At 35.9% G+C, this 21,053-nt stretch overlaps 1 protein-coding gene across 2 annotated transcripts in view; it reads right to left on the reverse strand.

The window, feature by feature from the left end:
• Positions 1-21,053, reverse strand: part of LOC128020036 (receptor tyrosine-protein kinase erbB-4) — a 295,490-nt gene that overhangs the window by 19,536 nt on the left and 254,901 nt on the right. For both annotated transcript variants that reach the window (XM_052606565.1, XM_052606566.1), the window contains exon 20: positions 18,768-18,953. In XM_052606565.1, the coding sequence (XP_052462525.1) occupies positions 18,768-18,953 (186 nt within the window). The remainder of the gene's footprint in view (positions 1-18,767; positions 18,954-21,053) is intronic.

Consider the following 21,053-nt stretch of genomic DNA (forward strand, 5'->3'; position numbering starts at 1 on the left):
GGTACACAAATTAAGTACAAAAGTTTTCCAAAAGTTTTCATCCCCCAGCTCTTAATGCATCTTGTATCCTTCTGGAGCATCAGTGAATGTTTGAACCTTTTTAAATAGTTGTGTTTGAGTCCCTCAAATGTCCTCAGTCTGAAAAGATGTATCTCAAAATCATAAAGTCCCTGCTGGAAAGGGTTCAAATATGCAAAGATGCTGGAAAACTGAAGAATCTGCAGGACCTTAAAGATTTTTTCTGAAGAACGCTGCTCAGTTTAACTGTTCAGAACAAACAAGGGACTCATGCACAACCATCACAAAACAGAAAGACAGCCGAGGATCATCAGGTAACAGCACACAGTATTAAGAACCAAGGGTTCCCAAACTTTTGAGTGGGGTTATTTTAATAATTTCAGCAATTTTTTTGTCTTGTGGACTAAATGTTAATATCTTTTATGTACAATATCCTACTCAGGACAGTACTAAATAAAATATAACATGCATTTAGTATGATCTCTCTTATTTTTTGAAAATTACTCATATTTTCACAGATTCTGCAAGGGGTGCCCAAACTTTCGATCCCCACTGTGTATATATATATATATATATATATATATATATATATATATATATATATATATATATATATATATATATATATATATATAATATTTCTGTCCCCCTCACTTCTGAAAAGATGGCTACGCCCCTGCTTTGTAGCGAAGTTACTCTTAAAATGTACCGTGATTGAGTCAGTAGGAAGTAAATCCAGTCTAGCATTATATTATTATATTATATCCATTATAAATATACAGAATTTATTCAATACTGAAAGAAAAATATGGACAGCCTTCATCCAACTTTATCGTACACAAGCCAACTTGATGTGTCTCCCACAGTAAAAAGTGTCTCTGGTTCTAGTTAGTTTAGTCTAGTAAGGCCTCATATGAGGGTAGTGTAAACTGGATTTGTAGACAATAATAAATTAATAATATGCCCTCAATGTCCCTGAGGGTTGAGGTCAGTGTCCAGTCCAATGTTGTTCCTAGAAAGGTTGTGCAAGAAATGCTAATCTGCCTGCTTTGAAATACACAAAAATCTGCAGAACTGTGAAGAAGGAGGGAACAAACTCTTTATGCAATGCATTTGTAATCGTTCCCCAGCAAGCAAGTGTAATCCATGGTAATGCTGTGGGGATTACACCCTCTGTGCCCGCTGAAGGAAAAAAATAATAAATAAAAATTCACTTCCTCCTCTCCATACTCACCCATAACCACATTTCACAGGAATGTATCAATTCTAGAATGTATCACTTACATTAAAATGGTGGAATCTTTAAGATTTGTAAAAATGAATTATTGCTTTTATTCAGGAAAGACACATTAAATTGATTGAAAGTGACAGTGAAAACATTTATAATGTTACAAATAATTTCTATTTCAATTAAATCCTGTTCTTTTAAACTTTGATAGATGTTTTATGGTTCAAACAAACATATGTTTTCACTGATAAATAAATGTTTCTTGAGCACAAAATCAACATATGAGAATGATTTCTGAAGGATCATTTGACACTATAGACTGGAGTAATGACTGCTGAAATTGCAGCTTTGCTATTACATGAATAAATGACATAAAACATATTCATACAGAAATCTGATATTTTAAATTGGAATTGGAATATATATATACTGTTCAAATAAACAGGGCCTTAGTCAATTTAAGAGATTAAATAAATAAATAAAAACAATTGATGCAACCATGAACATACACAAGGGAAGTGAAAATCAGAACAAATGACCACGACTGAAAACCATTCTGTTGCTTTCCTCCTTCCTTCTGCATGCACTGCAGTATGTCTCACCAAAGACATGTCTTAAGAGCTTTTCAAAAATTAATGAGCCTACATTAACATTAATCGTCTATCAAAATGCAATTATCTGAGCATTTGCGGAGCTGAGGTAGAGAGGAGGGAAATGTATATTTCAGGGTAAATAATACTGACTTCTGCACAGCTGTACTTGCAGAAGGGGGAAGTGCTTGATTGTACCATATACAAAAAAACGATTACCTCGTACTGGCATGGCTTTTCAAGAGTCTTATTTGTACACAAAGCATTTTTGATCATTTTCAAAGTTTCAAATAATTTAGGCAGTAGAAAATTAGGATTAAAATGTTAGTGGAGGAAAATAATTTAAAGTAAAGAATCACATACCTTACACATGCCTCTGTCAAAGGCTTTCATTCTCTTTTTATTTCTGTAATGAGTAAGGAAGTTTGAGAGACAGGAAAAGGGAAGCACTTTTGTAATTTAAGCCATGGACAGAGAGATTTTTAGCATTGAGGCCACTCAAAAACATGGAGACAAATAGAGCTGGAGTGCTCTCAAGAGCCATACTTTGTCTGGGGAGAAAATACTGCCTACTCAGAAAATATGGAGCCCCCCAGAATGTCTTATTTTGTTCATATTATTGTTTCCCTAGCTCAGTGTGAGTAAACAGTGTACAGCAGATCCTTTCAGTTGTTTCACATCTCTCGTAGGACTAAATCCGAACCCATTCCACAGTCAGAGCACAGGCCGTTTTGACCCATTCACTCTGGTTCCAGTGTATTTAAAACAGATTACTTCTGCAGCCTGGACAGCCAATCAATACTCACTCTGATTACAATAAGACACAAGATGGCCATGCCACACAATATTTATCCCCAGAGTGGACTCCAGTGTAATTAGAAATCAATGGCTCACACAGTCCATTAATGCAGCGGATAGAGCAACAGAGATTGTCGTACACATGAGAATATGTGTGAAAAGCCCTAAAGAGGGAAACTCTGACTTTATGAAAGAACAGAAGGCGGAAGACATTTTAAATATAATGTTCAGTGGGGGATTCTAATCTTAATGTGTTTATAAGGGCTAGCAGAGGTTTTCAAAGAGACACTGAGTTCACAAAAGGTACAGTGTCTGTTCAAGGCGAATACAAAACCAAGATTTACCTTAAGTTGGAAGAAGTATCAATATAGAGCAGGTGTATTCAACCGTTTTATAGGCCTATAATATAATGAATCACAAACTAATATACTACAACATGTGTATATTGCCATATTAAGGCATTTAATGTTGTAGTCTTTGTGGACTATACACAGTAAGAAAAAGCGTGATCAGTCTGATTCACAAACAAATACCTCTGATAAACCTGTGCTTTTAGTGCATAAAAGTGAACTAGTAAAATCTGATGACTCTTAATGAATCATTGAAAAAGATTAATGAACACACAAAGTTCTACTTTGAAGCTCCAGTGAGAAGTGACGGACGTGGAAGTGCAGTGGAGAGAGCAAAACAAAACACCATTCACCAATTAAAAGTACAATATGTGTACGAAACTTAGATGAAGTTAGAGATTATGGTTTATAAAGTTTTAAATAAGGATATTTTCATACACAAATTAACTTTAGATAGACTTTATTAACCCTGGAGCCATGTGGAGCACTTTTTTATGATGGATTGACGCACTTCATTGAACTTCTAAATCTCAACACCCATTCACTAGCGTTATGAAGCTTGGAAGAGCCAGGACATTTTTTTCTGAAAGAAGAAAGTCATTTACACCAAGGATGGCTTGAAGGTGAGTAAATTATGTTCATTTTCTTTTTGGGTGAACTATCCCTTTAAATTAATTGATTGAGTAAATGATCCAATACCTCACTCATTAATCCCTTGATTTGTTTCTGAATGAATCAGTGTGTCTAAATTAAGTGAGTGAATGCTTTAATGGTTCACTTGTTTTGGTCCTGAATCAATGAATGTTTTGAGCAAATCAGCTGAATGAATGATCTTGTTACTACTTACTGAAATAATGAAGCAACCTGGGTCACTATCACCAATGCTGATTTACCTCTGAAATGTTCATTTTAATATATGTTCATACATAATAGTTTTGTAATGTAGACCCATTCTTATCTATTGTTATAAGTTCAAAAGATTTTATATATCAAATATATCCAAATATAATTTATAGCAATAGCCAACTCTTTATTTAATATAATATACAAAACAAGCATCAAAAATTTAAATAGGATTGCAAAATATGTATTGATACCCAGTCCAACTATTAAATTGTAAATTTTAATTAAACTTTTTTTCTTTCTTTTTTTTATGCAGGAGGGACACATTGAAAATGTATACTTCATTTAAATTTAAGTTTAAATTAAATTTTTGAGATCCCAAGGAATCTCAAAAAGCATTTGTCTCAATGTTTAGTAATCATGTTTCAAAACGAGAGCTTTAAAGGAATGAAAAACCCTCCTGTATCATCATTATTGGATTAGTATATGGACGCCCTTACTGCTTCCCCCATAAATGCTCTGATTAAATTGACTTCCTTTCCAACTTGCTTTTGACCTTTTGAATGATCTCCTCTATTCCTTAAGAGACACATTTAAATTGTGTTAGTCACTTATTAAGTGTATGCCATTTTGCAGTGATATGAACTTCAAAACCATCTGCATCTCCTCCCTCTGTGGAGGATGTGTTTGTGGAATAAGACTGGAAATAATCTCTGAGTAAAGAGTGAGGAAGGTGACCTGTGAGGACCCACCACAGAGAAAGTAATTCAGTTCTCCTGTCTCTTAACTCTCATCCGCACTCTTTATCCTCTCTTACACCTGTAACCACATCTAACCGGGATTAGACTCTTTCTTTTCCTCATCCGAGCCAAATAATCTGTCCCTGCTATTTCAGTTGTGCAGTGCATGGAGCCGTGTGATAGGCTTAGTCTTGCAGTTGTCATCATCAGTATTCTGAATGTCCTTTCTGAACAGTTTTACTGCCACAAAACCATTCCATTAATTCCAGAGCTGTCAGCAGACCACAGTCGCTTGAAAAAATTATGACAATCAGCAAAATTGGAGGGGAGATCCGTCTATCGATTAGAACTTCAATCATACTAGTGACTCCTTTAAATTGCCAGTTGTTTTTTCAAGAGGAAATTGGGGCTTTGATCTTGCAGATAAAGTGTCAGGCAATTCAAATCCCTGTATAAAAATGCTGCGGTGTCAGAAAAGATTGAACTGACCATCAGTACATCAAAAGCATCAGCATTCCATCTGGATCAGATTTAAAGGTATAGTTCAGTCAAAAATGAAAGTTCTGTCATCATTTACTCAACCTCATGTTGGTCCAAAAACTCTTTTAGTTACTTCTGTGTAAATCAAATGTCTCAAGTGTTCTCCACATAATGAACATCAGTAGGGTTCATTGTTGTTTGGGACCCCACTGACTTATGTGCAAAAGTAATTAAAACCCTCTTCAAAATATCTTCTTTTGTGTCTTTAAGTTTTAGAACTGCTTTCTTAATTATAAAAAGCTATTTACAAGGAACATGATTGAGTGTAATATACTACTTTCTTTCTTTCTTTTTAAGAAGTCTCCTATGCTCACCAATGCTGGATTTATTTGGTCAAATTACAATTTAAAACAGTAATACTGTAAACATTTATAACAATTTAAAATAGCTATTTTATCATTTTATGCAGCTGTTAAATATGTTTGGATATATGTTCAAAAATAATGTTCCTGCGATTCAAAGCTGAATCTTTAGCAGCCATTACTAAAGTCTTCAGTGTCACATGATCCTTCAGAAATCCTTCTAATATGCTGATTTTGTGCTCAATAGCTATCAATTATTATTGGTAATCAATTATCAATAATAACTTGTACTAATATCAATGCTGAAAAGAGTTTTTGCTGCTTAATACTTTTGTCTGTGTTTTTCAGGTTTCTTTAAATAACAGAATGTTCAAAATAACAGCATTTATTTGAAATATAAATATTTACAGCATTATAAATGTTTTTGTAACATTATAAGTGTCTGTCACTTTTGATTCATTTAATGCATAATTTTTGGAGAATAAAATAATTTTTTTTTTTTTTTTTTTTTACTTACCCCTAATGTTTGAAGTGTATCATGGTTTCTTTAAAGATATTACATTTATATTTTCGTCTTCCCTAAGAAAAATAAATGTTTCTTGAGCACCAAATCAGCATATCGGAATGTTTTTTGAAGATTATGGGACACATAACTTTAAACTGACAGAACAGATGACAGAATAACAGTTTTATCATTTATATTAACTACTGCTAAATGCCCAGTATGTGACCATGAAGAAAAATAATTTATGACAAAATGTGATATAGTTGTAAAGACAGCTCCAGTGGGGACATCACCCTAGCCTGTGTGTCCCAATTTGAGACTTTAAAAATCGGTCCCTCTTGTTCTGTACAACTAGTTGCTGAACAGAGGAATAAGAAATGCTTATTATAAATGATGACTCCTTTTCCTCTGTCAAGCATGCTATTATCCAGCACCTGGACTGTGCAATAATAGAAGTTAAATAATCTCTCTATTCCTCTCTCTCTCTGTTACACACACACACACACACACACACTAGCTGCTGGAGGCAGGCGATAAACTCCCTCTGTGACCAATTTTCAAGCCAGTGTTTGGAAAGAACACAACCCAAGCACAGGAAAAATAATAAAGTAGTGCATGCTGCACAGACAAAGGGCTAATTAAAAGCTGAGCAGCACAACGTAACTGACAAAAGAGAGGCCTGTTTAAGTAGTTTGTGTAAACATGTCACTGAAGACTACCAGTGCAATCACAGACAGGAGGAGGACGGTGTGTACCAAACAATGCCAGGTGGTGAGAGAAAGAGAAGAACATGGCATCAAAGAAATGAGGAACAGTACATAGACAGAGATAATACACAAGAGACAATTAAACACAAGAATGTGTTAAACTATTCAGTATGTGTCTCTATGTCTCTGCAACCTAAGCTGCATTAAATAGTTGCATTGTTAACGCCACTGATATAATGTTTTAATGTATAATGTTTTTTTTTTTTTTTTTTATCCCAGGCATAAAAATATGGATGTAATGATACATTGATTTTCATTTTATACTTACATAAAATCTATATAATCCTGACCTAACCTAAACTTAATATCCAACCATTTTCTTTCCATCCAAGAAAATGAAAGGGAATGGATCATCATCATTTTCAGTGCATGAAAAATGACAGCTTGTATATTTTCAAAATGATTTCTTTACTCCTTTGGGTAATAATTATAGAAGGAATATACAATAACTACTGTTCAAAAGTTTGAGGTCAGAAAAATGTTATGTTTTTATAAGAAGACTTTCATGCTCACCAAAGCTGGATTTATTTGATCAAAATATAATAATACAGTAATATTGTGACATATTATTACAATTAAAAATAAATGTTTTATGTTTGAATATATTTTAAACTGCAATTTATTCAATTTCGTCATGTCATGCCTTGTTTTTCAATATTCCGAGCCTGCGAAGAAATGCTCAACATTGTAAATGTGAGTGGGTTAATTCTAGAAGAAGCAGCTAGCAAAACAACTGAAATGTCTTACATCATCTTTAAGCCTTTATTATAATTCTTGGCTATTTTCTTTCATTGGCCAACTTATGGTGGGATTGTAGTTACTTTAGTAAAAATCAATTTGTCAGTGTACAAGTTCTGCAGGCTGAAAGTTGGTGATTTATTTCCAAAATCATTTTATTATTTTATACACAAATACAAAATAGCACACACACACAATTGGCAAGAGCAATTCCAGCACGTAATACACAGAGAAATTGGTTGTGCTGATCAACACTGATTTTATGGCATATGTTTACAACAGAAATAGTTTTTTTTTAGTGATGAGCATGATGTTTTATTTCACTACCTAGCATTCAAATTCAATAAAATTTAGGGAAAGAGACCAAAACACGAAGAAGTTGGAAGTGTGTGTGTGCTTGTTTGTAGCAGTGTGAGTGTATATGTGTGTGTGTGAGAGGGTGTGCCCTCGTGTGAGAGCCTGGCTTCTGTCCGTCACACTTCACTACCCCTTCAGCAGTGCTCAGAGTGACAGAATACCAATAGGGAACTTAGACAGGAGAAGGACAAGCGGGCCCCAGCGAAACTGAGCTGGACGCTGACAGAAAAAGAATCAGGCAGGAGAGGCAGGATGCTGATCACATCCTTCAACATATTACTGACACCTGCTTGGTAAATCATGGAATTAACATTAAACTGTCATTCCTATTTATAGCTAATCCATTATAGTCAGGAATCTGGAGTCACCATAGTGCTGAGCTATGCTAAGTTGCTTTGCTTGCTTTAGCAAAATCTCCCAAAAAAAACTTTCAGTCCAGACACTTTCAGTTACGCCTTAAAGCATAAAAAGAGCTGTACATTTGTGTTTGAAGCTAAGATGGCAGTGAAAAAACACAATTATGAAAATGATACTACAGCCTTGTCATCATAATGTCTTTCTAATGATATAAGTGGTGAGTTGTAAGTGCTCCCAGATTACACTCCTTTTGATTCACTGACTTCTCTGGAAAAATTACATCTACTGATGCCTCTAGTTAGCTCCAATTCACACCGTTCTGATCTCAGGTATTGGGCTTTTGGGGAGGGAAACGGTGTGCCAGTACATATGCCAACACATGACCTTGTCCTGACGGGCTGGGCTGTACTTGGCATGGGGCGCAGGGCACCAGATGGGCTTGGTAATGTGCTCGGTATGAGAGAGGAGCGAGACCTACATGCTCCTCTCAATCAGGTGAGACCTGGAGACCCGTGGAGGCCTTGAGGGTGGGGGGCAAATTTCATTAACGACACAGTGAGGGGGGCACAATAGGGGAGAGTGGGCATCACCCCCCACCCAAAACACATCGTCTTATTTGTCCTCTGACGTGACCTACAAACATTGAATCATGCAATATAGTCATAATTGGAAATGGAACAATGCTGTTTTCCTCCATACCATAATTCAGCACAAGAATCCCTTAAAGGTATAGTTCACCCAAAAATGAAAATTCTGTCATCATTTACTCACCTTCATTTTGCACCAAACCTGTATGGATGCAGACTGCAAAAGAAGATATTTTGAGGCCCAAGCTACTTTGGAATTTTGTTGTATGAAAAAAAACAAAAACACTCCATACGGGTGTGGGATAACATAAGGATGAGTAAATGATGAGACACTTTATTTTTAGGTGAACCATCCCTTTAAAAGCTTCACAGCATCTACTCACTTACTAACAGATGTTATGAGCAACAGTATATAACTGTTCATTACAGAAGAACATTTAGAAAAATAAATAAAATACAATTCAAAATGCCATCCAAAATTGAACTGTTTGAAGTTAAGATTGACTTCCACTCTTCAGACTTAAACGTTTAGGGAAAATTGAGTGATGGTGACAAACACACTCACACTCTCTCTAGGATGCCGTCACTCTCTGCACATGCCTGTTGCTCTTAATTGAACCTCATATCCACCAATTTACTGCTCAATTTATTGGCCTGGATGCACCTTTTTAAGCTGTAACAGATGCCTGGCAACACATTAACCGTTCAGTGGGAGAAAAACACGTTCCTGGGGAATCACCATGGGAGTGAGAAAAAAGACTGATGACAGTATAGGTTTCAAATGACAGGTATAATTCAATATTAAATCTATAGTAACCATCATCATAAAGAGCTCTTTCTGTGTTTACACTTTCCATAATAAGTAGGGTTCTGAATTATGTGAACGATATAAGGCCTTGATGAAACACAGCTGGAGCAATGACCTCAAAAGAGAGAAAGAATAAGATACAGACAGGCCTCAAATTTCACCTATGTATGTGTGCAAGACATATAGACTACTTTTTTGTCCTTTTTGGAGGTTTTCTACTGTATCTGTATGGAAAAGCCCATTGTGTTCTACAGAGGAAAGAAACTTGACGTGAAATGACGTGAGGGTGAGCGAATGATTCATCATTTAAATTTTTGGCGAACTAATCCTTTAAATCAAACCACTGAATCCAGTGTGAATTCATCTGCTGTAAGGTCATGCAGTCGTCCTTTGCCTCATGTGGTATTACACCAGGGCACAAAGAAGAGCTTAGCTCTCATTTGCTGGGTGATTAATTTACTCACGATATGATCTTAGATAGTTCCCTGGCATGTCGGCCTAGTCCCTTCTAACAATATTAGCTTCTAGCCCATTTTACAGTCTTTTTCTCTCCCTTTTCCTTCAGTTCTTCATTGCCTCTGACCTGCCCTGAACAATTGTTTACAGATTCAGAGCGAGGTCTGGCCTTCCCCAAGCCACAGTAAATAATACACACCTGTCTGCTCCTCAAAACACAGCTCAGTCCTCGCAAATCAATACTGCAGGTAATGTTTGGCGCCGGGGGCCTGTATGTATTTTTTCAGGGAAGGGATGTACGTGCCTTTCCTCTGAGGCTGCTCTGGCTCCATTGCAACCATTACTAAACATCTGGAGCAGTGAAGATAAGGGCATCAGCATAAGGCTTCTGTGAAATGTAATGAAATGTCATTGGTGTGCGAATATTGGGTATTTTACAACGGCTTGTCCAAACATATTTACGTCTTTTGGTTTTGTTGACTTAAGTGTTACGTAACTTAATAACACTAGAGATAAATTTATCAATTTGCTATGAATAATCTTTTTGGTGGGTTACCAATTAAGTAATAAATAAATAAATAATAATAATAAAAAAGCAAGATTTGAATGTTTTCGAAAGAAGTAACTTATGTTCACCCATGATGCACTTATCTGATGAAACCACAGTAAAAAACAGAACTACTGTGAATTTGTATTGCAATAAATATTATTTAATTAAAAAATAGTTCTATATAGCGATGTTTATCAGCATGTCTGCTCTCTCTCTTTTTTCCCTCTTACAGGACTAAAAAAGAACACTAAACTAATCTTTAAGGCCATACAGGCCTCTGTGTATGGATGGCACTATCTGCTGATGTTCGCATGCCTGGAAGAAAAATAAAACAAACAAAGAAAAAGCATTTTTTTTCAGAAATGAGAAAAATGAGAGAAGGGAAAAGTCATTTTGCCTGAGGCAGCACAGCACATTCATTCTTACGCTCCTTTAACTTAAAGCAGTATGCCAAACAAAAGCCTCCTTCTGACAGCAAATGCCTGGCTTGGACTACACATGCATAAGCCAGAAATACAGAGAAAATAGAAAAACAAAAGAGTGTGGGAGAAAGGTGCGAGATCATGCCAGACAGGTACTGTATGTCAGAGATAAAGGAAGACGATGCTAAAAAAAAAAGTTATACGGTTTGGAACAATTAATGGTCTAAAATTTTAAAGCAGGAACGATTCATGTTATAAATATAATAGATGTCCTTCTGGCAAAAAAAAAGAAATTTGACAATTAAATACAGTTATAAATTGTTAACATATTTTTCCAACTCTGTATGGTTTTCTTTCATTTTTTAATGATTGCACTGCATTTCATTATTATATATTGAAGTATAATACTTAAGTCATATAGTTTGGAACAACAGGAAGTAAATATTTTTTTTTCCCCCTTTAAGCTTTAATTATCTTTGTCCAGGCATCTCTTGGGGTCTCATATTGGCTGTGCATAAATTAAGCTTATATACACCCATAAGCTTTTAAAGCACTGACTTAAAATTTAATTAAAACCCTGTGTGTTATGAAACTGTAGCCCTGGTGGAAAACCTCAATAGCAACCGACAAACACTAAGTGTCAGTCAGAGATTCCGAAACCTCTCCTATTTTCCCGAGAATTTTCTGCTCCAAATGTGCATCTGTGCTCCCAGCTGTCTGTCTGTGTGCGAGCAGCCAGTGAGCAGTCCGTGATACGCTCTGAACGCAGCCACATGGCTAGTCATCCTTTCTGTACACACTAGAGCATAACAGATGGCTGTCTGTGGTAAATATGGTTAACTTGACCTGATGAAATAGCACAACAATCGATCCAAGTCATTATCATCTCCTGCTAATTGCAGAGGCCTTGATGAAATGGTAAGACATTTAGATTTGCATTTGCAAATGACTCTCATGTTTCTATAGCTCATTAAGTCTAATAAAAGCCATTATGAATAATTTTCTCTTCCTGTCATTCCAATACAAATTCAACATACTGTAGTAGGTGTGGCCTATTCAAATCCAGTTGAATTCAAAAAGAGTCCAAATTACAAAAATACTGTTAATTTCTTTTATGCTCCTCAGAAGTCAGTCAGTCATACAGGTTTGGAAACTATAAATGCTGGCAGAATTGTGATTTGTCTGTTCTTTTACATTTGTTTTTTTTTTTTTTTACCTAACCCTGATATTATATGAAATATAATATAATGAATAATAATAATGGAAATATATCCATGATCTTATATTTATCTTTCACTGACCTTCTCACAGTGCATATTAGGATTGAATTATCTGCTAAGATATTTAGGAGATTATTTATTATTATTATTATTTTAGCATTATTTATTAATTTTGCATTCATTTGAGCACTTTTATTAATTTTATTATAATCACTTTTTTATATCTTTCAGTTTTCGGTTTAATTTTTTGTTGTTGCTGCTCTTTTTTAATTAAAAAAAATATTTTTATTTATCCTTTTGTCACTTTTTATTATTTAATTTATTTTCATTTTGAAGTTGCATTTTAGTTTTTATTTATTTCCAGTTAGTAATATCAGTACTTCAATTATTTCTGGTGCTAAGCAGCATTTTTTAATTTTCATTTAGATTAAGTTTTTCATTTACTATTTATACTTGATTTTATATAATGTATTTATTTATCAAAAATGTTTGCAATAGTTTTAGTTAACGATAATAACCCTGCTTTGGAATACATGCAAAGCTACCTTGACTGCAAAAGTCTCAAATTGGGCAAGATAATGTTTCTGACAAATTTAGGAATGAGTGTGCCCATTATGCCTTAACATACTGTCTGTGTAGGCAACTCCCTAGAGTTTAGAACACAACAAAACCAAAACACAATGTCCTTCCTTTCTTATCAAATCATTCAACTCAATAAATGTTCACCTCTTTATAAAGTTACAGCTGATTTTGTTTGCAAGTCACATTCTCACACAAATTAAGGACAAATGACAGCTCTGTATCCCCTCTTTCCCACCACAAACAACCGAGAGATCAACGAAGGTCAAAGCAATTAAAGCTGCTAAGTTAGACAGATGGTTTTGATATTCAGAAAATTTAAAGTGAACCCCCTGCTAAAATGTTGGTGTCCCTTTAACTTCATCTCTAACACAGGCGAGCCACTCTAGAGTCTGCAGGTCTATTGAGCTGAGAAATCCTCAGTGTTCACTGAGACCTGTGCTGTCTTCCTCTCTCGTCTGTTTAAAATTTCAGCAGGCCCACATCGAAAAAGAGTAAGATTGAGAAAGAGTGAAGGGAGAAAGAGGAAGGAGATGTGAGATGAATGATTGTGTGTGGGGGGAGAATGAATATTATGAATATTGAAAAAGATCTGTATGGATGGCCTTTAAAGTAAATTGCTTTGCATGTATTTGTTTGTCTTGGGTTGGCAGCAACCAGAGGATGTTCATGAGGTTCAGTTCAAACAGGAGGGTTCTAAGTTCAGGCATGAGCCAACTGAGATGAGATATCCATAATGTTAAATAATGGTTTTATTTAGCTAATTAGGTTACATTGTTCTGCAAAGGTGTCATTTCAAGACATCTTTACATGTCTTACTCTACAGTCAGTCTGTAGCTTATAATTAGAGCATTAGAAAGCCAGTCGATTGTCCTCTCAACTTAAAACCATTGAATATCAAGCATCTACTTAATTTCATCTATTGAAAATTCAATTGGCTTAGCTTCAGATATGAAGAATGGGATGAATACAAGATAAAAGTAACCATGAAAGGATAAAAGGCATAATTGCTGCCTGTGATAGTATCAGTATCCTTATTGAACTTAATAAGAATCCTGTAACCTGCAAAGCAATTGAACCTTAAATCAGCATCTACCCAGATTTCATTTAATATCCAATTTCAATCAATCAATCAATCAATCTATCTATCTATCTATCTATCTATCTATCTATCTATCTATCTATCTATCTATCTATCTATCTATCTATCTATCTATCTATCTATCTATCTATCTATCTATCTATCTATCTATCTATCTATCGTCATGTTTTATCATATTTATGCTCGCAACGGCCTTCAATTCAGCCAAATTATGTCAAACTTGTAATGCACTAATTAAAAAGTAAACACATCAGACACCACTAATGGTTACCAAAATGTTAACTTCTAATTACTTGAAACTACTGTGATGTGTGTTTGTCCCTTTGGGTGCTTGCTTGAAAGTATACTTTACTAGAAACCGATGGAAAGTCTGCAGGGAACCACTATGTAAATGAAGCTTTACATCTGAAAAAAAAAAAAAAAAAAACAGTTCATGGGATGCAGCCTTGATGAGTATGCAGGCATGTGTGAACATTTAGCTGTTTCATGCTGTGTGTCTGTTGTTTGTTGGTGTCAATGTCTGTGTATCACACTCAACAATTACAGCTCTAAGCTTCTTTCCTAAATGCCACTCTGAAAATACAGACTCTAATGGTAAACATTCTAAACACAACAACCAAATGTGTAATTACTGCATAAATGTTATGGTACAGTGCCTCACAATTAGTCTTTGAGGGAAGCCTCAGTCCTGCATGGGTGTAGATGGTTGTCAGCTCCACACTGTTAATCTGAGAGAGGCTGCTGCTTTGTAGCCTTCTACTTTTTACTTCTGGTATATGGTATTGATGATTTGAGTATTGTGATATTGTATCTATAACAGCTCTAAATCACTGACAATTGCTCAAAAATAAATGATATGCCTCTTTCATTTTAATTGATCACTGATAGGAGCCCTGCATCATTTTACTGGTCATCTTTTCATGGCAGTGCCTAAACCTTTCTCCAAGTACTGGTCAAAATGTAATCTTCACATGTCAGGCTTGAGTTGGATCTTGAGTTATCTATACTTTAGTAGTGCAAACGCTGGTTTAGTGCACCTCTGGCCAATCTCATCTCATCTCATTGCATTATTCATTTATTAATCTACTCAGAAGAATTAAACTGATTATTTCATAAATAATCTATTACATAAAGTGTGTTTTCTTTCACAGACAAGCCACTGATGCTCAGACCGCTATTAAACTGTTGAGAGCACAGTGAGACAAACCACTGAAAAGAGGCTTGTAGTCACTCTCTCTCTCTGTATGGCACCTCTTAAAATCACTTTCCTTCAATTTGTTCTTCATGTCCTACTCTTGCACTTTAATTTATCTCTCTTTCCTCTGCTCTGTTTTACATTTACATTTAATCATTTAGCAGACACTTTTATCCAAAGTGACTAACAAATGAGGAGCATATAGAAGCAATTCAGACAAATAGAAGTTCAACAGTATACAAGTGATGTAACAAGTCTCATTTAGTGTAGCACAGTACACATTCCAGTTTTTTTAAGAAAACAAACAAACAAACAAACAAACTACTTAAGAGTATCCTTTCCATATACTTCACAGTTTCTTTTCCAGAAGAACAATCATTGTGTCTGGTCCAGCAGTCATTACTCTGCAGGGCTCAACAATAACGATTTTCCTACATTTTAAATTCCAGTTGTATTATAGCTGTATTTGCAAATAGAAAAATAAATGTATTTTCTTTGTCAAAAATATTGTTAAATGAAAAAAAAAAAAATACTAATAGTAATAATACTAATATCAAATATTTTAATGAACAGAAACTGTTTTAAAGAAAACGTAATATTTAGGAAAAAAATATTTCTAGCAATAAACAAACAAACAAATAAAAACTATTTTGCATCGAAAGTAAAAATATCAACTACTGTCTGATTGGACAACACACACATATACACACGCACACACACACACACACACACTTGCATTGAAGAAGAACACCGTGAAGCTACCGTGTCTGTTACTGTTATAATACATACATGTAGAACTACACAAACTCTCAATACCAGTGCTCACTAACTGATTGTGAAAGAGTACTTTCCCTGTGTCTCTTCTCTGTTTATTTGACAGTTTTTCAATTCCTCTGGCCTCATTAGAAGAAGCCGCTCATAGCCAGATAGCCAGGCTAAGACACACTTACACAGACTCAAGTTTTTGAGTATGGGTTTATAGAGTATGTCAGAGGAGCTGCATGAAGATGGCATTGCAAAGCCATTGAAAAAACAACATGTACTATGTCAGTAATATAGCACTTGTAAATAATGTATATGGTTTTGCTTCATCAATAATGTATGGACCACAGAAAAACATATGCAGTAAAAAGTTTCTTTTTTTTTTTACTTCTAAAAATGAGTTGTGTAATGTGTGTGTAAAAACTGGCCAGCTGTACAATGGAATTAAAATAAAAAGTATGTAGAAAATACTGTTTTAGAAACGTTAAATCTCTACTGTATTTCACTGATAAAGCTTAACTGCATCAACAGTCCCCACAGTTGTTTTCAATAAGGCTTAATATGTCCAAGAAATTTGCACACTAATATATCCCTTTATATCTTTGTATAATGCACAAGTGAAAGGATGGTTTAAGGTATTATTTTGAAGCCAGTAATTGAACACTATGAGTATATGGGGTGACATTTCTAAAGCCTTGGCTCGTTTTACCCATTATCTGGAAAAGAACGGGCTAGAGACTTCCTGATTTTACTCCCACATCGCAGCCCACTATTAAAAAAGCCTCCTTGTATGAGGTGAGTCTAATACATAAATAATAACCTCCGATTATATCTCTTCAGGTAAACATTTCTCAAAAGTATTGTGCCTAAAATCTTACATTTTTATTTTTTTTCATACAGCTGATTTGGAAAGCCTGGAGAGTGGTCATGTGAGTACAGCTACAAAGTGTCTGAATACCAACTAACCTTATAAAACTATGATTTAAATGCACGAGATTCATCTAAACAGCTGAAACAAATATTCAGATCTATGCAACACAGGCTTTTGTCTATTCATCTGTACAATACAAAGCTAAATGCACACCAGTGGTTGACATGAACTTCTTTTACTTAAAATATTTACATGTATTTATAAGGAGAAGATATTTCAAAGTATACTTTAGGCATGTTACATTGTTACATTCGTAGGTGGCGACAAAGGACTGAGTCTGTTTGAGTGAATGAATCCTTCACAAACGGTTCATTCAAAAACACAGATCATTCAGGAACCAAACTTATTTATGAGTTAGTCATTCATTCAAGCGATTAGTTTCAGAAACACCACAAGATGTGTGATGGTTATGAAACAATAAGCCATAAGAAGCCATGGTTTATTTGTGCCTTGGCTTTGTTTGGAACTATTTCTGTTGGCAGAGCAAAAATAGACAAAGTAACCGGTAATACTGAGTCTTATTATTATTATTATTATTATTATTAGTAGTAGTAGTAGTAGTAGTAGTAGTAGTAGTAGTAGTATTATTTAATGATTACACTTGCAATCGTGCTGTTATGTATGTAATTTTATGTATATATATCTATATATTTTTTTTAATTTATATTTTCATGGAGCAAGTACATATTAAATTGATCAAAGGTGACAGCACACAGTACAGACAATTTTTCAAAATATTTACATTTCAAATAAATGTTATGTATTTTTTATTCTCACCAAATAATCCTGAAACAAATGTATCACAGTTTCTTCAAATATATTAAGCAACGCATAAAATGTCTCTTGAGCACCAAATCAGCATATTATGATTTCTGAAGGATCACGTGATACTGAAGACTGGGGAACTGACTGCTGAAAATTCAGCTTTTCATCACATGAATAAATGAAATTTTTAAAATATATTAAAATAGAAAACAGTTATTTTGTAATGATATTTCACAATATTTCAGTTGTTACTGTACTATTTTATTAAATAGATGCAATACTGGTGACCATAAGAGACTTATTTTAAAATAATTAATTTTAAAAATCTTAGAAATTAAAAAATCTTAACTTAACTCCAAACTTTTACAAGGTAGTGTATGCGATCTCTCTCGCTTCATCTCTGTCTTTGTAAAATCATCAAAAACCTTTCAGGCTGCAAATACTTTATGAGTTTTAGTTATAGTACATTAGTTCCTACTGCAGGCAATGCTTTGCCTGTCATGTCAACTACCACCTGCTGTGATGTAACTCCTGTACAACCTGGTGCATCCGCGTTCAAGAGCCCTTTTTTTTTCTTTCCTTTTATGAATGATTTGCAAACAATAACTCCTGGAATAGCTGCTTTGTTACTATTCTGTTCAATCACTGTTTTTCAAAACCCCCACACAAAGTTGATATACCATACAGGTCTGCATCTCAGAGATGTCAGATTTTTTTCTCTTGAGTAACACAAAGCAAAGCTCACAGTTACAACGTGGAACCCAGATCAGACAGAATGTATGTGTGCTTATCTATCCCAGCAGTCTTTGAGCTGATGCTGCTCTGAGATCATTCAGAATGCACTCCTAGTCTGGGAGAAAGAGAGAGGAGGAAATATGACCACCATTGGTGTACGAAGATGATAAACAGAGTGATACAGAAAGCAGATGGTGGGTCCAATATCAAAGAAATTTGGAAAAATGATGCTCGCTGCATGACTGGGAGGAAGAGAGATTGAACGAAGATCTTAACAGTGTTTTAATGCAAGTTAAAAAAATAATAATAATAATAAATAACAAAACAAACATCTTATCACTTTTAGTTTAAACATGCAGTAATTCATTTCTTTCTGCTTCATATCTAATTCATATCAAAATGAATTATAATAATAATAATATAGCACTTTTAATAAAACAAGAGCCATACCAAATTCCACATTAAGGTAAAATACATAAGAGAGATTTCTACTAATGTTGAGTTCAATACTTAAAGTCTCACCTTGGCGATCTGAACACACCAGTTGAGCAGTAATTGGGAGCCGATGTGGTCTTTATGCTCATGCACGTAGTCCAGCAGACAGCCATGGGGCATGAGCTGTGTGACCAGCTGAATGGTGGGGCTCAGACACACACCCAGTAACCGCACCAGGTGAGGATGCTCCATGCTGGCCATGATCAGAGCCTCCTGGAAGGAACAAAAGCAGGAATCTATAATCAACCAGTCACTCTCAGTTGTGACTTTACAGCATGTGAATAAAATATGTCTCTCTCTCTCTCTCTCTCTCTGTGTGTGTGTGTATGTATATGTCCAGCCTTTAGTGTTACATGATCATTCTCAATCATTCTAATATGCTGATGTGGTTTTCAAAAACACTTTTATATTATTGGGGGAAGGTTGGGTTAGCAGCCCTAACTGCAGCTCCTGTGAGGGAGAAACCCAGAAAGCTACAGATAAAAGAAGAGAAAGCTACACCCAGGGGAGCCCGAGAGGGGGGAGGGGGGTTGGGTAGAAGAGCTTCCTATTTGACAGACACAAGGTTATCGACCCGAAGCAATGAACTAATGATAATGAATATCCAGTGTGCCTGTGGCAAAATGTGTAAGAATCAGAGAGGTCTGAAAATCCACCAGTCAAGGATGAAATGTACGGAGCAACAGACAATAGTACCACAATACACAGGTCTTCGATCTGGTGAAACAGAGGAAGAGAAGGGTCAGGAAGCACCCCACAGTACCCAGAGCCTCCGCCTGGTGCATGCTGTGCAGCCAAACACATCATAACAGACTGTGTGGATCAGACGGCCTGGAGCCAGTCAAGCAACTGATTGGGAATGGGACATAGACCTGGCATTGGAAATAATAGTGAAAGGTGATGTGGAGAGGAGACTGCAGGCAATGGCAACATTGGTCATGAAAGTTGCTGCTGAGAGAATTGGTACAGAGGAAAAAATCCAAGTAGCCATATGTTGGGTGTAATAGAGCCAATAAAATCCACAACATCCGTAAAGAATAAAAGGCCCTCAAGAGGCAATAGAAGTGGGCAAATAAGAAGGGGAAGGCACCACTGGAAGAATTACGAGTGATGCTGAGGAAAAAGCTCATAAGCCTGAGAAGAATGCCAGGCTGCTTGGAACATACAGGAGTCATGGTTATATTTAGTAAATGCCTATGGCTCAATTCCCCATAAAGTTGTTGAAAGTTCCCTACCGAGGCACCATGTTCCTGTAGGCATCACAAAGCTCATTATGGAGTATTACAATGAGTTCCACCTACAGTAAGAGTTTAAACAGGGCCAGTTACATCGGACTGGTGCAGGTTGGAAGTTAGTTATCCCAGGCTGAACTATTTCAGTCACCTTGTTTAGCCTGTTAACCATGTTAGTTAAATCTGCAGAGCAAGAGAGTCGAGGCCCAAAATCTAGATCTGGAATCTGCCAACCAGGTGGATAGTGAAGGGGTGGAGCAGCCGATGTTAGGATGTCCTTTAACCCTGCAAAGTCGAGATCTGTAGTGCTAAAGAAGGGGAGAGTCTCTGAAAAATTCTGATTCTCAATAGAGAATATCCAAATCCCAACTATAACAGAGAACCCTGTTAAAAGTCTCAGGAAATATTTCAATGGGACACTCAAGGACAAAGCTGCAATAAGGTACACCTGGGAGGAGTGTGAGCAATGGATGCAGGAAGTTCACAGGAGTGAAGCTTTGTAAAGCTTGGGTCTATCAGCATGGCATATTACCAAGAATCCTCTGGCCATTGCTGTTATACGAGTTCACAATTTCAAATTGGAGACGGTAGTCAGCCAGTTCTTGCGAAGATTGCTTGGGTTACCAAGAAATATCAGTAGTATTGAACTGTATGGGAGGTCCTGCAAACTGAGATTGCCCTTAAAATCTATTGAGGAGGAGTTCAAATTATGCAATTGAGAGCAGTTTTGCAGTACTCTGAATCCCCAGACCCAAAAGTTAACATGAAGGAAGCGGAGAGCAGAAGCAGCAGCAGAAGGAGCTGAAGCGCGGCTGTGACACAGTGCTGGTGGGAGCAGTTGCTAAGGGAAGACCTGGCATTGAAAGCCTTGAAGTGCCACGTTTCGATAAAGCACAAGGGAGGGAGAGAAGACAGCTTATTCAAGAGGAAATTGCGGCAGTTGTGGAAGAGGAGAGAATGAGCAGATCAGTAGCGATGAGACAGCAGGGTGCCTGGACCAGATGGGAGCAGGTGATGGAGCGAAAGATTACATGGAATGATCTCTGGAGAATGGATTCACAGAGTATCAAATTTATCATCA

Source organism: Carassius gibelio, chromosome A9 (genome assembly GCF_023724105.1).
Source record: "Carassius gibelio isolate Cgi1373 ecotype wild population from Czech Republic chromosome A9, carGib1.2-hapl.c, whole genome shotgun sequence".
NCBI lineage: Eukaryota > Metazoa > Chordata > Actinopteri > Cypriniformes > Cyprinidae > Carassius > Carassius gibelio.